The sequence below is a fragment of the Hemicordylus capensis genome, chromosome 2 (genome assembly GCF_027244095.1).
Source record: "Hemicordylus capensis ecotype Gifberg chromosome 2, rHemCap1.1.pri, whole genome shotgun sequence".
NCBI classification, from domain to species: Eukaryota; Metazoa; Chordata; class Lepidosauria; order Squamata; family Cordylidae; genus Hemicordylus; species Hemicordylus capensis.
The window spans coordinates 103,859,031-103,880,223 of NC_069658.1; the positions used below are offsets into that span (position 1 = coordinate 103,859,031).

Below are 21,193 nucleotides of genomic sequence, written 5' to 3' on the forward strand. Positions count from 1 at the left end.
ATATGGATCCGGTCTTTTCAGAATGGATTGTGCTCAGAGTTCAAAGGCCACACTGATCAAACACTGGAAGGGCTTGAACATGAGCAATATGAATGTGCTGCAAAAGTATTCCCAGCAGGGCAGCCTTCAACTGAATGGAGGTCTAGATCGAAATCACAACACTGGTGGTGTGTGCAGCAGAGCTGCTGAATGAGTACGCCGGACATTCTGCATTATGTTTAGTCTTTTTGTGGGGACATACATGTCCCACATTTAGTTGAATGGGAATGCTTGGCTTTCTAATCAACTATAGTGATCATGCTATATTTCATATTCTAGTTTTTCTTTTCTTTTGGGAAGTACCTCCCCATCATTCTTACACTAGTTAAGACCTTCAAATGGCTAATCATTTGCTGTAGGAATCCTAATTTTAACATTAAAAACATTAAAAGAAAAATAGCTGTCATGGTTGGAGGGAGGGTCTCTTGTATATGGCAGGGCTACCTCGTGATACATGACCCCTGCCAGTGAGAATTGCATCCCCCAATATTTGGGGTAGAAAGTCAGTTTTGTCCTGTCTTTGGCCCCAGGACGAACGAAAGTCAGGCTTCCCCCCTCCCAATTTTGCCCTTCTTAGACTGCAGTCAGTTTACTTTATCCCATAGAAATGAATGAGAGTAACTGAGAATCAAGCCTGCTTCTGTACCTACACTGCCAGTTCGCTTCACCTGTATATCCTCATCTTATGTTTCATTTCTTGGTCATGCAAGGGTCTGACAGAATTTGGAGACTGATGTTTTAAAGATATAGATAACCACTGACTACTAAATTGTTCTGCTTTATCCAAAGGACAAGACCAGGTTTCCTTTACCGCCACCCCCTGGTACAAGAAACATATGCCGACTATTGTTTTCTTATGCATTTTTTAATTTTGTTCAGCATTAAAGAAAGGAACTTCATCAACATTGATTGTCATATACAGAAAACATTCAAAAATCATGTGTGCATTATTATGGAATGCTAACAGTATTGAACTAATAACTTACAGGACAAAAATAAGACAAAAAAGCTATTACATTCTAAAGAAATATAAAACCTTTTAAAAATTTTGATGGGGGGGATGCTGGTCCTAAAACATTTATAAGAAAAAAAATGGTCACTTTCTAAATGAATCAGGCTGTAGTTTTGTTTTTTTACTCACGTGCACATAAATATTAAACAAGGGAGAAAGTGTAGAGAGAGAGAGAGAAGGAGAGAGAGAGATCAGAAGGAAACTGCAGCTGTCAAACAAATGTTTTATGTCAACTGTTTGTATGTTTGCTTTCTTCATCTACAGGCCAATAAAATACAGTTGTAATTCATATTGTCATACAATTAAGCTTCACGGGGGAAAATTATTGAGGCTATGAAGTGCTTTGTTCAAGAAAATCATTCTTAAAATTGTTTTAAAGTGAACTTTTCCAACTGGGCATTTTTGTATATGTTTGTTTATCGGCAACACAACTCTGATGCATTTTTCCCCCAACGGCGGTGAACATGCTTGATTAAAGTTGCAAACTACTCCTAAAAGGGAGATAAAATAAACTCACAACAATAACAGCTACAGCCAAGCACCAAATAACTTGTGGCTCCAAAGTTACAGAGATGTACATCTCACTTCACGTTAACAAAAATTACTGGAAATAGGATAAAAATATTAAAACTTTGAAACTTGGAAGAATATGAAAATTGATTTCTCTCATAATTCTAAAAGCAAGGAAGCATTTCTAGGGATTTTTCAAAAAATATTAGAAAGTTTTATTTAAATCTAAATATCTTTCTTAAAATAAATGGGTCATCATAAAATACTAGCCATGAAAATCAAACCTGGGTACCTGCAAAGGCAGCCCAAAACATTTGCACTTGATTTTTGCTCCTGCCTCCCCCCCCCACACCCTTTTCATAGCTGTTACTACACTGGAGATATTTTGTCCCATTATGATCCTTAAAACATTTATTTGGTGAAGGTCAGTTATGGCTTCATCTTGTAGCTACTGAGTGATCTGACCTCAGATTTAAATAAGAAATGGAAAGAGTACAAAAATATTTTGTTCACTGGAGAGAAGGATTAATTCATACTGGAAGGGCTAGTCAAAAGACATAAACCCCAATCCACCAGGATGTTTTCCTGTGCAAATCCCACTGAATTGTGGCAGCACTATGGGTATGCCCTACGAGCATTGTGCAGTACTCTGGTCTTATACAGCTCTCATTCATTTCAATGGGACCTGCGCCAAACAACTTCCCAAATAGATTGCTCCCATATGCTGTAAGGGAATCATCATTTGCTTGAGTAATAGTCTTGCAAATGGAATTTTTGAAGTCTGTGGGTCTCGGCACAATGTTCAGTTAGAATCTGACTTGGAACAGGGTTCATCGACAGCTCTGCCCCCCTCTCTGTTATAAAACAGGAGTATGACACTAAACACCAAGGCTGTTCAAAAGGCTTTATCTATTACAATCAGTTTCCATAAAAAACTGAAGAGTACATTACACTCATAGGAAGCAAGTACATAATTTGCTCTTTGATGTTTTTTTTTCTCTTTAAAAAAGCATTACAAAGTCTTATGCTTAAACAGACATAGAAAAAAAATCAGTGTTTTTACTGTCCCAAAGTTATTTACAGGAAAAAATTACAGACAGCATACGTAGTATTAGACCTTCTGCGAGTATATATTAAAAGTAATTCCATTTGAAAAAATATTGTATTTGTCTTCTACATTTCTACAATACATACTCAGGTTTTATTTTGTTTGTGATTTTCTTCAGTGTTGATCAATGAGGCAGACAGGAGAGAGTTGAGTGGTAAGTAATGAGATTTAGTAGGTACAGTATTCCAGTTCCTAAATGAAGTAAATTGTCTCTCACTTATAACCAGATCAAATTACTTTGACTTGGTAGTCACCCGAGGACTGCTTCTGGCATTGCTTTTTAAACTACATCCTTGAGATTCACATTCATGTTTGAGAATATGAACAATTATGATGGGAGAGCTAAAGAACCAAAGTAGCAAAGCCATCATGGAGTGATTTGAGGGTTGGTTTTTTTTAGTAGGGTTATGACCATTCATGTGAATGCTCTGATACATCACAGAGAAGCCTGAAGACTATTCTGGTTTATAGCCTGGTTTATCCACATTTCAAAGGAATTCCAGGAAGTGATGATCCACCATGGCTTGTTGTCTGTGTGTATAAGATTCAAGGGGGATAGCCAATTATTAGCAATTAAATTCTCCTATCTTTCTGATTTAATCTTAAGGCCCTAAGATGAGCCCAAGCAGGTAGGATTTGAAGTGCTTATGGTTCAGACTTTGGCAGGTCTGATGGTGCTCCATAACAGAGAGGCAAAAGAATTACATTCTTTGTACCCTACTTTTACAGAACTTAGCACACTGATGGTATCAGTAGAAGGTGTTCTTCATGGATGGCCAAGCTTGTACTGGGACCCTAGGGAGAAGGTGGCTTCTAAAGTTTCCTGGGCCTAAGCCTCTGGTTCACACAAACAGTAGCCACAGCATAAAACAAAAATCAACCCATGCTGATAGCCTTGCTCCAATCACTTCTTGTTCCTCTATCAGTCCTGAAAGAGAACAGTCCATAGGCTATGAGAGACAGATATGTATACCCCTTAGAGGTAAGTGTACTTTATCCAGGGCCATTACGGTACCCTGGGCAGTGGCTTTGTTTTACACCCATCTTGTGCTTCCATCTCCTCCCCAGGCAGTGCTGCAGTTCTTCTCACTCCCTTTATTTGCCTTATCATTGCTGCCTCCCTGCATAAAATGGTGCCTCCATCATAGCAATGTTTGGCTGCTAAGTATTTCACTTCACTATGTAGGAGTGACATTCCTCCCCTTCAATAGAAGAGCTGGCCATGGACTAATGTGAGTGTATCCAAAAGGAATGTAAGAAGCAGCCCTGGGGGAAAAGTTAGTTGAAAGGTATGGCAGCGTTCCTACCTACAGTGCTTCAAATGGGGGTTGGAAAGCTCAGTATACTTGGGTTGTGCTTTAGTTATGGCTGCGAGTACAATCACCGTGCCTCTGCATCTGGCATGCTGTAGGCCATGCTGCAGGAACTGGAGAGGCAAAGAGAGCCACATTTGTTATGCCATTCAGTGGCTTTCCAAAATAAGTGCAGGAGCAAATCCCCATCACCCAGAGAGGAATGCATGTTTACATGACAGAACTTCAAAAAGTCATGTTATCATAGAATATCATATTAAATAACACATTTTTTTTTGCCTGATTCAGACATCGAAGTGACACATTGAAGAAGGAAAAAAAACCCCACAATCATAGTGCATTTGATCCCTAGAAGAAGCTGACAGACTAATCTATTTTGCTTCGATTCATTAAGCTGGGAATCTACCCAGAGACAAATATAAGTGCTTTTTCTTTAATAATCTGTTTTAAGTAGAACACTCTTAATGGTAAAGTCTGTTCTTTGCAGCAGCCCATCTTGCCATACTATTCTTCAATAGATTGAGGCTTTTGCTGCTTGAATAATAAAGGACCAATGTGGCAATGCAATACAAAACAAGGAAAACATTTCCCCCGAATTATGTCTGAACTCCATTTGCCGTTGAACATACTTGACTGTTGCCAATGCATATTGATGCTAAAGGGTCTCTGCCTTTTCTAGAAACAAACATACATTCCCCCTCACTCAACAGCAGTATCTTCAGTCGCAAGTTAGCAGCTCCACCCCTCCAAAATCCAACAAATATGTAAAACAAAATTATCAACACTGGTATATCTACAGTAGATGAAGCTTTTTCTTTTTGTTAGCTTACAGAAGACAGCGTGCAAAGCAAACATTTTCTGCAAATGTTCATACAAAAAAAATTAACACTCAGATTTTATTGCTGCTATATCCAATGTCGTCGTCTTTCACTCATCCTTTGTTGAACCATTGGGATGAGAAAAATAGGCAAGTATTATACATCTACTAAACTCACTGTATGCAGTTTTATCCTCACCATCTGCAGTAATGTGGAGGACTTTTTTTGAGTGCCACACCCTAGTCACTTCTCCTCACAAATGTTTGTGCGTTTCTTGTTTATTTTTATGTAAACTGAGCGGATGGATTAGTTTTATAAAATACTAGTAGATGAGCACAATCAATCCATGTCACTATACATTCAGATTGCTGTTTTAGGGATTACTGATACATTAGTTACCACTGGAGAAATATTAGGTGCCTCCTCAATAAGGAAGAACAATTGTTTCTAAGTGTCACTGAGGGAAATATCAGATTAGTTTCAAAAAGATTTTCCTAGCAAAAAGAATGGTTGGACAATGGAACAACTTACCTAGGGAAATGGCAGAATCCTTATTCATTTGTGGTTCTTAAGAAGGGGCTGGAGGACCATCTGTTGGGGATGATTTAGACATGTCTTATCTGAGCAGAAGGTTATACTACATAAAATACTTTCTATATCTTAGATTTTACAAACGATGAGACCATCTCCAGTTGACCTCTTCTAAATGTTGTTGATGTGATACTGAAAGCAGGAGAGAGCCATTTTAATACGAAGTGTATGTAATGGCCATTGAATTGCAAATAGGGAACATCAAATGCCATCCTGAGAAATGCTTGTGAAAGCACTCTAATACCTCAGCCCTAAGCATATTTGCGGAGAGGGCAGAATAAGTTATAAGAGGCAGTTGTAAGTTATATTTATAAGTTATAAGCCATAAGGTTATGTCTGTCTTATTGAAGCTGATAGAACAAAAGTAACTGAAGGTATATAATTAATGATCCCAAATGAAAATCCCGAGTGAGCTGCAAGTTCTGGCTATGTTTGAAGCAAGAGCCTCCCAGTCTGTTTCAAGAAATCTTGAAAGCTCCAGTGGCATTTAAAAGGTTTGCTTTGTGTTGACGATTACTTTCTAGAATGGGAGCTGTATGGCTGAGCGGCCGAAGCCCGTAGCATACAGCTCCCTTTCCCCGCTTTTCCATCATGGTCTCTGTTCAACCTGAGACCATGTCTGAGAACTTTGTAGCACTTCAGCTAATATTTGGGAAAGGCCAAATTACATCCCAGCAGTACAACCAATGCTTCTATTATGTGAATGGGGACTGTTGCAATCTAATGGATAGTGCCATAGTATCAATGGTGATTTCTTACCATGACTGGGGCAATTCAACCAGTTTTTCTTACTTTTTTTAAAGTGTGGAGAAGGATGTGTACCTACCTTATTTCTGGAAAGTTAAAAAAAGGAAGGCGGGGGGGGGGGAGGTCTAAAGCTAGGCTTTCCACTTCCTGACTGAAATGCCCTGCCTTTTCAAGTATGTTTTCTTTCTCTTTACAACCTGTTTTTCTTTGAAAAGATCTTCAAAGCTCTCTCTTTACTGCAGTCAATAACATTTTCTACTCACCCCCCACCAAAAAAGTCCCTTCTAGAATTTAAAATGACTATAGCAGAAGTCCCTTGAAGACCAGTTTAGTCAATTTTATCACTCCGTTAAGGCCATTTAAGAACTCCAAAGCAATAGCACAGAGCAAGCAAACTTACTGCAGTCAGCCTCCCCTCCTTTCCTTCAAAATGGGAATGGTTCAGTCAAAGTTAAGTACTTTCTAAGTCCTCTTGTTTCAACAGGACTGGTTTAAGCAGCTGCTTAGCTCTGTTACTGAAATCAATAACATTTCGGAAGAACTCCTATGTCACTAGACCACTCTTATTCTATGTTTGTGGAGTGGACTAATGCAGACACTGGGCTATTACCATGAGTATAGTAAGGGGAAGAGACTCCCATTGCTCTGCAGAGGTGATCATCTGTACACAACTTATGGTTGTCTTTCAATAGAAGTTTGAACAATTCAAACCCAACCTGATATGTAAGGACCAATTGTTTTAAAGCATCACCATTTCCCCCCACTTTCCCTGTTGTTCCTTTATGTGGAACTGAGAGTTTGAAAGGGGGCTAAACGAAGATCTCACCTTGCTATAGGGTTGTGCCAAATTGATGGCTTTTGTTTTATTACTGCTTCATGATTTGCATATTAAGGCATGGTGAGCTGTTAAAATAAGGAGCATGTTTAGGGCAATGGTCCCGACTGATGAACTTTTCAGACATTTTGTGAACTATTATAGTTGGTTCATATTCTACCTTTCTAGGTGAGCCTCTAAACTCTATCCTTCTCTTGAGACCTACAATCATTTCCTCTCTTCTGCAGGTTATTGACCCTCACTGATATCAACCTGACCCTTTCCAAGTTAAGGTGTGAATGGAGTGGGGTTATGTTTTCTCTACTTTCTCAAGTTGCTTCTAAAACTCTACATGGAGAAACTGGGCCTAAATAAAGGATTAAGGTGGGCACATGTACTGTATGTGGAACCCATTTGAACCTATCATGATGGTTTCAATAAGGGCAAAAGGATTATCGATTGCCCCAGAAGAAAGGAACATCATGTGAAACATAGGGGAACATTTCTTGGTATCTCCAGTGAGCTGATCCAAAGGTCAGTTTCCAAGACAATCTGAGCTGTCCCCCCACCCTTCATATGTCATTAACTGCAGTACTACTAAAACAGAAGACAGAGTAGACCTTAACTGCTCTATGGTTATTTCCCCACAGCCTCAGAGGGTGCAGAACGGGGTGGTGCTATTTTCGCTGCTCTCTGCTCCATTCAGATGAAGCTTTTAACTCCAGGAATCTTTCCCCCAGAGCTGTGTAACCCAGGGGGACAGATCCTGGAGTTAAAAGCTCCATCTGAATGGAGCAGAGAGCAGCAAAAATCATGCCCCACCGCTCTGTACCAACTGGGGCTAGCTCGGGGAAATGACTAGAGAGTAGTTAGGGTTCACTCTGTTTGCATCTCCAAAGGGCTTCTTCCAGTTTTGTAGTCCTGTTGAGAATGTCAGCCACTGTGGGGCAAAATGCACCATGAGAAAAGGCACCCCCTTTCTAAAACAGGTTGTAATTCTTCTACTATAGAAGCAAACAAGAGCTTAACAACGTAAATTCTAGAACCTATGCCACAGTGAAGTGGGCAGATACATGGTTAAGGAGGGGCTGTCTATGAAAAGCTTTGGTCTGACGAAGAGGCTAGTTGGAGGGATCTCTTGCAATATGATGAAATGATATCATTTTCTTCCTTTCCCACTGCTATCCCATATATTTCTCCATGTGGTAAATCAGCAAAACTGTGACAAGTACTGTTAATATGTTTCAGTATTCTGTATCCAAGATCTTGATCCTAACACATTTACCTGAATTTAATCTCAAGTGCCACTGACTTTATGTCCAAGTGAGCGTGTTTGCAATTGGACATAAGTCAATCCACCTTAATTTGATCCTGGCAAAATACCTTTTAAATAAAATGTTAATTTTGCCACTTGTTTGAAATGCCATTCATACGCACATCATCCACTTCTGAAGGATGAAAGCTCACAAAATATGGACCTTGCATTCACAATTACATGTGAAATCGCTGAAAAGGGTGAAATCAGTGGTGCACAGAGCTGAGGAAATAGTGAAAGTGAATTCAGTTTCTAACCACATCATTTCTAACAGCTGGCTTGAAAGCCTTGTCTGGGTCTTCCTCATTTTGGCATCTAAATTTGCGCCTTTCATCATATTTCTAATAATTGTTTTCTTATTATTACTGTCATTTTTATATATCTTATTATTTTTAATAAGGTAATAATATCCCTGAGTGGCATACAGTGCAACATCTGCATCAAGCAGTGATTGTCATTTACAAAGTGTGAAGATTTAAAAAGAAAGAATACAATGGCCGCTAGTGTCAGACACACACGGTTCTTACAGCATGTCAGATCCACTGGTTGGTTTATAGAGAGGAGGCAGAATGAACTGGGTCATGTTACACACACAAACACACACACTCTCTCTCTCACTCACTCACTCTCTTTCTAGTGTCAGGGAAAAGTGAGCTGTTTGTCTCAGGTCTCAAAGTTTCATCATATATATCCACATGTCCTGAAGCCTTGCTCCCATCATACCATTTTGGAGACTACCCCTACACCCCGGTCTAAAGCAACACACTTGCTCTGTTGTGTATGTGAGGCTCTTGGTCCTGTGGGCTGCCCCATTATGTTCAATGGAGAGAGAAGATCTATGTATACAAATAGAATGATGATATGAATCTGCCTAAGCACCACAGGTTCCACCTCCTGTAAGAAACTGCTGGAAGAAGGCTGGGTGACCAGACACTAGTGTTCTCAGACCTAGCTGGTATGAGCCTCGTTGGATGCACTCAGTCAGGAAACCAAAACCCGGAGTTGGAAGACCAGCACCTTTTTCTTCCATCTTTTACTTACATTGATAGTATAGACAGAAGCAGATTTAAAATGAGTTATGGTATTCAGCCCATGGAACAACTCTTCTCACAAATAATATAGCTCTAGGGAAAATAAACAGATTTGACCCAGCCACCCCACAATATAGAATCAAGACAGACCTCAAAGAAAAGAATCAACAAGATTATATTAGATGAAAGAGCTCAAGACCTCCCAGCTTCAAATCCTGCACGGTCCCTAACACACACCAATCATCAAATATATATTGCATTTGGAAACAGCTTGGTTTAATTGAGTGTCTTCTATTACCCTGTTTTCCTAGCAATCAGTAAAGTAATCTTTCCCTTAGAAAGAAATATGACTCTTGGAATTAATTCTTTATACAGAGAGCCAGCAGGAGTGACATTTATACAAAATTAAGTCCCTGTAGAAGTGTAACAAGCAGTCTACATCTGTCTGCTCAGACACTGAGAATAAAGTGGCTCAGTGCTCTTACATTAGCAGAATACAATATAAAGTGTTATTGCTGTTCTGGTTCCAGAGGAGGAGAGAGAAGTCAAGTAAAGGAAGAAGGGATATCGCTTACAAGAACAGCTTATGTTGATTTGTCTGTCTGTAGCCCATTGTTTGAAGAGAAAAAGCGGGGGGGGGGGGGAGGAGAAGCAGGAGGCAGTCTGAGAATTCAAGGCAGGTTTTTCTACTGAATTCAATGGGCCTGTGGTTCATACCCTTATTTTTGTAAAACCAGTCACTGGGGAAAAAAACAATCAGTGGTGTTAACAGTGCAAGTCCTACCTGTGTCTCAGTTGTTAAAAACAAGGCGGGGGAAGGTGATATTTCTATATGAAAGCCAATCAGAAGGAAGTTTTTGTGGTGCTGGTAGTAGGGGGTAAGAAACCTGCTCATATCTATATTATAGACACTGAATATCGTTGGCTTAAATTCTCAATCATCAGCTTCAAAAGAATGCTACTGTTTTCTAAGATTGTATCTACTGAGAACTAATACATGAGTATAAATGAAATGCAAGATTTCCATTGGCTCCAGATCAAGACCTTCTTCAGCGCTTTCATTTGCATGAGAGGAAAGACATTTATTAATTGTGTCGGAATCCCCAGGTAGCACAGCAGATACGTCTGATATTGCAAGATATTTAAAGATCATTTGTATTTTTCAGATCTGTTCCCTATTTTGGAAAATGGGATGATAGTGGTGGAACACAGCCAATTTTATTTGTGAATGAACTCTGTCTCACAAAAGTATTGCAGCTGTGTATTTTTTCCAGACTAAAAGTTGGTATACAGAGAATGGACAGCAGTTAAACCCTACTCTACGAACCATGCCGGCTTGTGAAAGGACTTTCTTGATTATTCTGATCACTATGGGGGGAATCAGAGGCAAGAAACGATAAAGCAGGATCTTCTCTCTTATACAAGATGCAGCAGAAGCTGGAATGGATGGAAGGCAAAAGAAGGAGAGGTGAGAAGTTCCATAGTTCTCAGAATTCCCAGTGAAGTTTTCCACAAAGAATAGAACTTTAAGATAGGGCAGTTCTAGAGGCCTGCATATACTCTCTTTGGGTGAATAGGGAAGCAACACAGGGAATCCTCCTTTCTTTGCAAGCATCTTCTATCATCCTTGGACAGCTTTTCGATAACAGCACGTCGCCAAGGCATTTACTCTAATATATGTAGCCTTGAAGAAACACGCCCAAAGAGATACATGCCATACTGGATTGGATCCAGTGGACAGATAGAAAAGATTTCCACTGTCCCCTTTTTCAGAATTCTTTCCACATTTACAACCAGAGGGAGGAAAAAATATTCTTGATAAAAAAATCTGCTAGGGGCTCATAGAGATGTGATGTAGAATTAATATTAATATTGATTAATATTATTAATTATTATTAATATTAATAACATTATTAATATTAATGTTTCTTCTGTGGACTGAGAAGTTGTGTGCAGATCACAACTATTAATGAGAAATGCTTTTGTAGATTGTACTATCATCCCCATTTTGTTAGGAGGTAGAAAAGAAGCACCTTTTAAATTGGTGCTCTCTTATATTTAGCAGGGCGAGAGCAACTGTCCCCATTCAATCCAGCATAGTGCCCCTCCCAGTGGCTATTGCTGGTATTACTCTTTTGTTTCTTTTTAGAATGTGGGTCCCTTTGGGACAGGAAACAATCTTATTATTTTGCTATGCAAACCACTTTGATAACTTTTGTTGAAAGGCAATATAGAAATATTCTAAATAATATTATTTTTAATAATAATAAATAGCAGCTGGGCAATCAAAGCCCAGGATATGAAATGAACTGGTGAAAACAGCTGTTTGTCCTGACACTGAAATATTTCAATTGCATTAGATGATGGGGTGTATATGAAAAGCCTCCACTCTAACCTCATAGCTCACAATGATGACTGATTGTTCTTGTAATTTTTTTTTCTTTACTCTTTAAAGGTGTATCACTGGGCCTGCTCCATTATCCCTTGGAAAATATCAGAACAATATTGAGCCCTATAACTATTTTGTTTCAGGAAGTATTAATAAAATAAAATAAAATAAACTCTCTTTCTGATTCACAAAAAATGTACTGTTTGGGTTGATGTTCATTTTACTCTGTGGTTTAAATACTCTATTGGCATTGAGTCCTATAATATTATGTTTAATATATGCTTTATTCCTATCACTGAGAAAAGAAATCTCCCAATAACTTTCTCTCTGTGCATTTGAATTATCCAGACAAGGCTTTGGCACCAATAATACTAACCTGACTTTTCATTCACTGACTGCGTACTGCATACACATTATTTACAAACTGATCAGAAATGGTACCATCTTGTCATTATATATGGTTGGATGGCAGAGCAAAATCCTAATTGCTCAACATAAGTCTAACACATTACATGGAGAGTTTTAAAATGCAGGAGAGCATCCCTAGAAAATAGGCATATTTTTTAAGCTACAGCAAGTGTGTGTGTATTCTATATAGGTGTGTGTATATATATATATGTGTATGTGTGTGTGTGTGTGTGTGTGTGTGTGTGTGTGTGTGTGTGTGTGCTATATTGGTATACAGCAGGTATGGCTAACTGGTGACCCATAAAGCAATTTTATCCAGACTTTGGTGATGCTACCAAATTTGAATCAAGGTATGGTCAAAACATTGGCTGCGATTTCATAGTAAAACTAAATTGTTCCCCAAAAGATGTGAGTGTGGGCAAGGGAGTAAGAGAGATGCTTTAATACTGCATCTCTCTTTGGGTTTCATACACAATGTCCCAGTCAATAGATTTTATTAGAACCACTTGTGATGTGGTTGAGTTGTACAGCATTCCTGCCCCCTGTATGAGGGATGGTTAGCCCCTGAGAATACAGAAGTTGGCCATCCTGGTATACTACCCATATACACACAGGGCATGATCCTTGCCTGCAAGTGGAAGGATCTCCATACGGCTGAATAAGGCCTTTCCCCCCTCCCTGTAGTGCATATATAGTTATAGGTAACTCGAGGTCTGATGCACATAACTTGAGTGGGCAGAGAGAGAAGGCTGGATGTGGACAATAGAGCCACACACAAACTTCCCATTGCCAGGGTTGCCTTGGTATGCTGTGTGCGCACACCTGTGTGTATGCACTGAAGGGAGACAGGAGAAACGGGGAACTCCTCTGAGCTGCTTGGGGTACCCTCTGTACCTGCAAGGGGAAGGATCATGCCCATATATATTACATACACGCACACTTATTTCCAAGACAGCTACAAATTGCCACATGCATTTAGCTAGCTAAAAACATAGAAATAGGTAAACCTAGTTTAGTGGATTTTTCTTAAATTATATTTGAACAATAAACAGCAAGAGTAATACTGCAAAAAACTCCTCTGTTTTCATTTATATCTACAATAAACCTCTATAAACAGTTGTTTCCCAAAACATACCCCCAATAAAATAAAATAAAAAATAAAGGTAACACCCAGTGTTCTATATTTGCAAATGTCTGGTCAGTTTAAAAAAAAAAAAGGAAAATTAACAAAAAGAAGAGAAATGAAAACAGGCCCCACTCAGAGGTGCATATTTACATTCTTCAAACTGTAGCGGTGAAAAATAATTCTATTAAGTGCAGGACATTCCTAGTGTTGCAGTAGTGACATTTTTTTTTTAAAAAAAAGAAAGTCTTCATGAAAACAATTCGTCTTGTCTTAACAGTGATGCATTCCAGGACTATGTGACATGTCTATCTTCCCCTTCACTTGCAGCCAGTGGTAGAATCTGGATTGAAAAGTTCTTTGTATAATGGAGGAAATAGCGTGTTCACTATATCGGGATGAGATTGTTTAAATACCTGCAGTTTTTCTCCGTGCAAGTTGCAAAGTGCAGTGATGGTTGGTATCTTGGCTACTAACTGTAAGGCAGACAGATATATAAATAAGTTAACTAAACACAGTGTGAGACATAATGCTTATGCTAAAGAATAGTTTAAAGAACAGTTTAATAGGTTTTCAATATCCTGCTGTCTAAATTTACTAATCTGGCTCAATGTACATATTTCCCATATTTATCAGGTGAAATGGATCTTGAATTTGACAAACGCATTTAAATATAATTTCTAATGTAAGCCTGCTGCTGTCTTGCTGCTCGTGTGCATTCTACTTACCTGGACTGAAAGGAACTCGTTATTCCCCACCCTACACCTGGCTATAACATGTTCATTCCCAATTTATATTCAGGAATGTACGTGCATTAAAAATGAGAATGAATTGAAAGCATGGAAAAAAACATGGCGGCCAGGTTGATATCTGGGTTATCTTGGAGAGACCACATCACTCCTTTGTTGATAGAGTTACACTGGCTGCCAATAGGGTTTTGGGCAAAATACAAAGTGCTAGTTATAACTTATAAAGCCCTATATGGCTTCGGCCCTGGATATCTAAAAGAACGTCTTCTTCATTATGAGCCCCACCGCCCATTGAGGTCGTCCGGAGAGATCCGTCTCCAGTTGCTGCCAGCTTGGCTGGTGGCCACACGGGGACGGGATTTCTTGGTTGCTGCCCTGAGACTGTGGAATGCACTCTCTACTGAGATACAATCCTCCCCTTCGCTGACAATTTTTTAAAAGCATTTGAAAACCCACCTCTTCACCGAAGCTTTTTCAGTTCTTTAAAATTTTAAGGTTTTAATTTGTGGGTGGTTTTTAAATTGTTAAATTGTTTTAAGTTTTTGTATATGTTTTAACTTGTTTTATGCTATTGTTAACTGCCCAGAGATGAAAGTTTGGGGCAGTGTACACATCTGATAGATAGAGAGATAGAGAGATAGAGAGATAGAGAGATGAGAGATTTCTACTGAGTATACCTTTATTAAAGGTAGAAAATTCCACCCATTTTTAAGTCCCTACAAGGGAAGTTAACCAGTCACTAGTTCTAATGCATCAAGGAAACTGCTGTCCTTGCATAGCTGACACAAATGAGAAAGTTGTTGTAGATGGGGAAAAGGCAGCCAAACACCCATTGGATGTACTTGCAAGAAATCTTGAGATCTGGGTGATTCTTTCTAATACAGTGGAACACTATCAGCCTGATCCGAAAACAGAGAAATTAAATTCAATAATTATTATATACACACTTGCATACAGAGTGCCTATTTGGGTCTCTGTGCCATGGGATGAAATTATATGGAAGGTCTACCTTTGCCAAAGTCTCATCGTCAAGATGATTCTTCTGGATCACATGCTGAAGTGCAAAATAAATCTTTTCCTGAAGCTTCTGGACCTTCCTTGGTTCTAATAGCCAAGCTCGATCTGGCCAAAAATAAAGTAACACTAAATTAAAACAAAGGCATAAGCTAAAGCCAATAAAAGAAGTCTTGCCTACATTGGAATTTGTTTACATCCGAATGCATGAAATCATAGTTTTGAGTCAAAAGCAACCTGTGGTTTTCCTCGCCAAACAGAACCTTTACTTTGTAGTGAGTTTCCCTATGAGGCAGTCTGAGCAGTCCCTCTGCCAATCTGGTCATCCATTGGCACATATTCATGTTTGTTTTTGCCTGGCACAGTGACCCTACTTTCTTGGAACTGCTGGTAATTGGGGCTTCCCTCTCCCACGGTTCCCCACCGTGGCCGATCAGCATATTGTGAAACACCAGTCGAAACCTGAGAAATTTGAACGGGAGTAAACATATATCCCCAGACCCACTGTTTCCCTAGTCTGGCCACATGGTATTGCCCAGACACATGGAGCAGCCACTACCCCTTGGGAGTATGAAAAGGTTGCGAGGAGAGGAGGTTCTGTGCGTCATGGTGCACATGTTCCATTATTTACCAGAAAGAATGGGGGGTGCAAACAAGTGGGGGCCCCTTGGTTTGGATGGCCTATCTCATGAGAGCACAGTCTGATGGAGGCCCAAAGCTCATTGAGCCTCTGGTCCTCCCCAGAGGACTGGCCCTCTCATGAGAGGGGTAATCATTGGGTGGCAAACTGACATGGGAACTCCAGTGTGCATTGGTATCCCTGGATTGGTTTGCCAGGATCTGCCATCACAAAAGCATCCTTGGTCACAGTGGACCAGACCCCAGGATCTTTTGCCCTCCCGCACAGATATATTCCCTCCCAGGAAGTCATCATGATTCCTTCCTGGAATAATAGAAAAAGAGTGCTCCCCTGCATCCCCCCATTGCCAGCAAGTGTGATTGTGCGCAACTGTTTAGGTGCGGGTCTCTTATGAGGGTGCTGGTGCAATAGCTGTCAGGAGAAGGGCTTGAATGCCATTTAAAGGGATTTAAATGTCCTTTCCCTGGCAAGGGCGGGCGGTCCCTTCTGAAAAGGCATGATCGTGCTTGGCACAGCCCCTTGAAGATCATGGCCAATGGCTGCTGCCCTGCAGTCGTTCTGATGCCTTGCTCATTGTCTGACGATGCAAGTGCTATGGAGCTTTCTGGGATGTGGCCTCAGTGGACCAGGAAGAGGGCATGGCTCCCCTGACCTGAAAGTGGAGGTTTCTGGGCTTTGGTTGGATGAATATTTGTGATGCAATTCAGGGTTACAAAAATTAACCTCAGGTTCAGCTACCCACAGTTTGCCGTTACGTACGAATGGGGTCATAATGTTAAATGCATAGTTTGGCCCTTGCATGCTTATTTCTTGATGTTAAAATTCAGGGTGTGTGTATGATTTGGATCGTGGCCCATGTGCCTACCATTCCCCTAGTAGAGAAGCTCTTAGTGGACATGAGTTGAAGCTGCCCACCTGGGGGAAAACAAGCCACAGAGGAGATACAATTTGGGCTAGAAGCATGGCTAAAGAGCCCCACCAAAGAGCCCCACCCTCCCTTCTGCAGTTCTGATCTGGATCAATTGCAGCACTCAACTTTGAATGGTTGGGAATCCTGAATCTTTAGCTGCAGCATTGCAATCTTCTCTGCCCTTGCTCTGCAGCCTTCCCAGTCAGAACAAGCCGTTAACACATCACAGCTGTGACATGCAGGTTCTGGGGAAAGCAGAAGCTCTGGCATCTAGTGTCCAATCCAGTCCAACACTGTGTTTGCCTATAACCAAGCCACTAATCTGTGAATCTAAGGACATGCGTTGAAAGGACATTCCACTGAAACCAGGGAGAGTGGCTTCCAGATAAATGTGTTTAGAACCGATATGCTGTTTGGCCACATTGCTCTGACTCTCGAATCTTTTAACAACTGGCAGGCCTATTCTGTTTCCTGCCTCCAAAATCCTTTTGTTTTTGGTTGCCTTCTCCAAGAGAGCTCTTTTGTGGCCAAAAGGAACTGCTGCTAGAAAGATACGCAGGACAGATGCTCAATATCCTCTTTCCCTCCTCCTGCCTGGGCAACCAAAGATTGGCATTTTCTGGCTGCTGGAATAGGAACAGCACCTATTATCCTCTAGCTCTGATTATCTCCTTTCCTGAGATGTTTGGCAGGAGGCTCATGGGAATGGCAATAGCCACATGGACAGGCAGGGAGGTGCCCTGCAGATCTGGGCTGCGTTCCTCATTTTAATTCTTTCCTTGTATTGCACTGCTGATGAATGCCATCAAGATAATGCTTTAACTAAATATAGCTGGCCGTACTATCTCTATAATATGAAGCCATGTGTTTGCCAAACAACAATTGGTGCCGAAATATGCAGCAAGTGGTAGCTGTTCAGCTGCAAGAAAACATACTTTGCTTCTAGAATTGTTTAGAATATTGAATGACTACCACCAAGATGGCTGACATGCCATGCAATGTTCTGTCTGCCTTGTAATGGAACAGTTAGTGTTGCACAAGAGAAACTCTTCCAGAAGATGAAAGAATTGCAGGTGTGGTTGAGCAATGGATGGCCACTGGAAAAAATGGCCATCCAACACACTGCTGTGTTTGCGCAATTCTTGTATTTTGAAGGATTGCGCAAAACAGAGCTAGACTAAAGTGTAAGGGGGATGTATGCTGAACAATATTAGGAGCTACTGTATATTATTATTTAGCCCACATGTCATGCTCCTTCTGATTGTCTTCACACATGCACACACTTTTTCTCTGCTAAATTCAACTCTGTAGTTAAGTATGCACAGCATTCTGTCTTGCTCAGCTGTACAAAGAGCCAGTATGTTCGATTTGTCTACCACTGTCCATACAGCTGCTGCTCTCTACCATATGAGCAAGGGGGTGGCCCTATCCACCCCCAGCACAGCCCCTCCAGTGACTCTTGCTGGTCGTATGTTTATCTATCTTATGTTTCTTTTTAGATTGTGAGCCCTTTGGGGACAGGGATCCATCTTATTTATTTATTACTTCTCTGTGTAAACCGCTCTGAGCCATTTTTGGAAGGGCGGTATAAAAATCAAATAAATAAATAAATAAATAAGAGAAGGAAAAAGCCACCACTTTTAAAAGAGCCTGCCACATGAATCAACATACAGTGATCCTCTACAAAAGCATCAGCATTATCTGATGCAATACACTGTAGTAAAGTCCAAGTCATTTTAGATAGCAGGAGTGGACGACCTTAGTCTTTCTTGCTGTTGTTGGACTACCTGGATCATCTCCAGCCTGGGGAGGATGGGAGCTGTAATCCAAAAACAGCTGAAGAGCCTCAGGTTGTCCAACCTGTTCTACAGCAGAATTACCTAAGAGTTTATTCACGAAAACTTTATTTAAGAGGGTCATAGCTCAGTGGGAAAACTCATGCTTTGCATTAGAACATCCTTCTTGGTCTACTCCTCCAGTAAGAACATATCCAATTAGAGGCAAAGCACAAAGCATATTAACCCATTCAGTTCATTCTTCCATTACGTAATGCACATATTTAGGAAGGAATAACAGTTATTGATACTGGATGAAAAAGGATGAGAATTGCAATGTTCATGGGGGTGGGGTGAGTTGAGGGAGAAAGGAAGATTAACTGGAGATATTTCCTACCTGGTGATATCAGAACAGCAGATGAAAACAAGGCAATTTCCTCCTCGGTCAGCTGCAAGGAACATAAATTCTTTGCAAAGTCAAATGCTTCATTAACCAAGTCATCAGAACCTGTATATAGCACAGAAGACAACAGTTAAAATGGAAGTCATCAGCTTCTAACTTCTCATGCAACATTTACTCAAGTTATGCATATATTTGTGAACAGGTGAACATGTGCATTCCATGCTACATGAGCACTGACTTCCCTCCATATCACATATCCACATGCTTTCAGGCACTTGTGTGTGTGTGTGTATACACACACACACACACACACACACACACACACACACACCTGGAGAGGAGCCGAAATGCTTCCCTACAATACTAGTACCCACTTGCTGTTGTTTCCCCCCTGGTTATATAGTTATTCAAGGCAGAGAATCCCCCTTTCCTGTATACCTACAGTAGTACAAGGGTTAAAAACAACAACAACAACAACAAAAAACTTACAAAGAGTCACATAAACTACCACAAAGGAGGATAGTGAAAAAATATATTTTTCAGTGGAATCACATTTTTAATCTTTCTCGTAAATAAGCTATGGTTTTGCATCAGGTTTTCAATTACTGTGAATTCAACAAACCTAATCACAAGGAAACAACTTGTTTTAATTGAAAGATTTGATACTGAACAAATGATTGAATGAAAGACAAATTGTTAATAAATCTAAGATCACATTAAATGCACAGTTAGTTGAGTTAATTCCAGTTCCTTTAAACCAGTGTTTACCACATGGATGTCTGGCCTAAATATATATGGTCCGCAAATGAAGGTATACATGTAAGGAATTACTGCTTATAGCTGAATTATTTTTATTTCAGCATAGCTTAGTGGTTAGAGTGTAGGACGAGCACCAGGAAGACCTGAGTTCGAACCCCCATTCAACCATGCAACTCACTTTGGGCCAGTCATGTGTCTCTCTGCCTAACCTACCACACAGAGTTGTTGTGAGGATAAAAATAACCATGCACACCACTCAGAGCTCCTTGGAGGAAGAGCCAGTTATAAATGTTTTTTTTTAAAAAAATCAACTTAACTTTTGGTCTTTTGTTCACTTCATAATTACTGTAACTTAAGTTTTATTATCTAACAGTTGATGGAACACGATACTTAGCATAAAATGGTACAATAAATGAGTACTACTTTGTTTTGTACAAAACAGTACAACATAGGTGGATATCTTTTCATGTCAGACATATGGTTAGTGGGTTAAATCATTCAGCATACTAAATGTTCACTTTTAAACTTTCTGAAAGTTGAAGATTTTGAACAAGACACATTGATATGACTGGCTCTACCATTTATGTCTAAACCTCTAACTAACACAATATTCATTTATCTTCCCATCACATAATCTAAAAAACTTAATATGACTGATCTGAATACCACCCCCTCCCCCATCTTAATGTGGCTTTTGGAACTTCACAGTTTTCCACTGTTTTATTTGTTAGACGTAAAAGCAGTCTATCAATTCCAGCTTTATCTACCCAACTGCTTATGGCAAGAGCATTCAAAATGATGAAGTAATCAGAAGTTCAAAAAATGAACTCCTTATATATGGCCTCACTTACATGGGCAGCTTCAGGAATGCCATTCTGGGGATGGGAGGAAAAGGCTGCAATCGTAGTATACCCATTTACCAGGGAGTATGCTCCCTTTGAATTTTAAAGGACTGGCTCAATCCAGGGGGTCAATTGCTCCCTTGCCTCCCCACTTTCCAGATCCCCATGCTCACTTACATAGGGAACAGGCAAAGCCTGGGCAAATCAGTAACCTTGGATAACTGAGAAATCAGGTGCAGCTGGATGTACCAGACTCTTTTTGTTTCAAACATCCCAAGCAGTGATGTTAAAGATCTTGAAGTTACAATTGATAATGTATAGGAGCAGGTGCCACCATTCGTCAATAATTCTGTGGGCGTGGGTAAACAATAAGCGCAAGCCTACCCAAAGCCTTGAACATTTGCATCCCTCCATATTTTCCTTCAAATAGAACAGTGTTGTTGAGTGGATTGAAGGCACGGCACATTCTCACTAAAACCACTTCCAAGCAGCCTGGAAAGATAGCAAAAGACTTGAATGACCACACAGATATAGCTTAATGAAATGTTTTCAAGCACTTTTGGAAGCAAAAAGTCCAGAAGGCATTCAAGCACAAGTTTTCCAACAGATATCCAGAATGTATAAGACAGTGCAGCCAAGTCTGCAACCCTGCATTGCAGCATATAGTACTGTGAATACTGTTACCAATGCTAGGGCCAATCTCTACTCAGTCAGAGGGTGGATTCACAGCATTGTTGCAATTGCTTGCTGTCCTGATGGTGACTGTTGAAATACACTAACCCATCAGTAAAGCAGCATTGGACTAATCCTTTGTGAAACTGGATTGTGGTCTTGTTTAGCTTTAGTTTAGGATGATGTGATTTGGCCCTCCATGCAAAAAAGG

At 40.1% G+C, this 21,193-nt stretch overlaps 1 protein-coding gene across 6 annotated transcripts in view; it reads right to left on the bottom strand.

Moving 5' to 3' along the window:
* Positions 1 to 885: 885 nt before the first annotated feature.
* Positions 886 to 21,193, bottom strand: part of RORB (RAR related orphan receptor B) — a 210,942-nt gene continuing 190,634 nt past the window's right edge. For 4 of the 6 annotated variants that reach the window (XM_053298310.1, XM_053298314.1, XM_053298309.1 and 1 more), the window contains 4 exons: positions 20,695 to 20,802; positions 18,704 to 18,814; positions 14,977 to 15,089; positions 13,167 to 13,694 (listed from right to left, as the gene is read on the bottom strand). In XM_053298310.1, coding sequence (XP_053154285.1) covers positions 13,539 to 13,694; positions 14,977 to 15,089; positions 18,704 to 18,814; positions 20,695 to 20,802 — 488 coding nt within the window. In that variant the 3' untranslated portion in view covers positions 13,167 to 13,538. Of the gene's footprint in view, positions 5,392 to 13,166; positions 13,695 to 14,976; positions 15,090 to 18,703; positions 18,815 to 20,694; positions 20,803 to 21,193 lie in introns of those variants that run through there. The other 2 variants (XM_053298312.1, XM_053298311.1) reach the window with 2 other exon arrangements.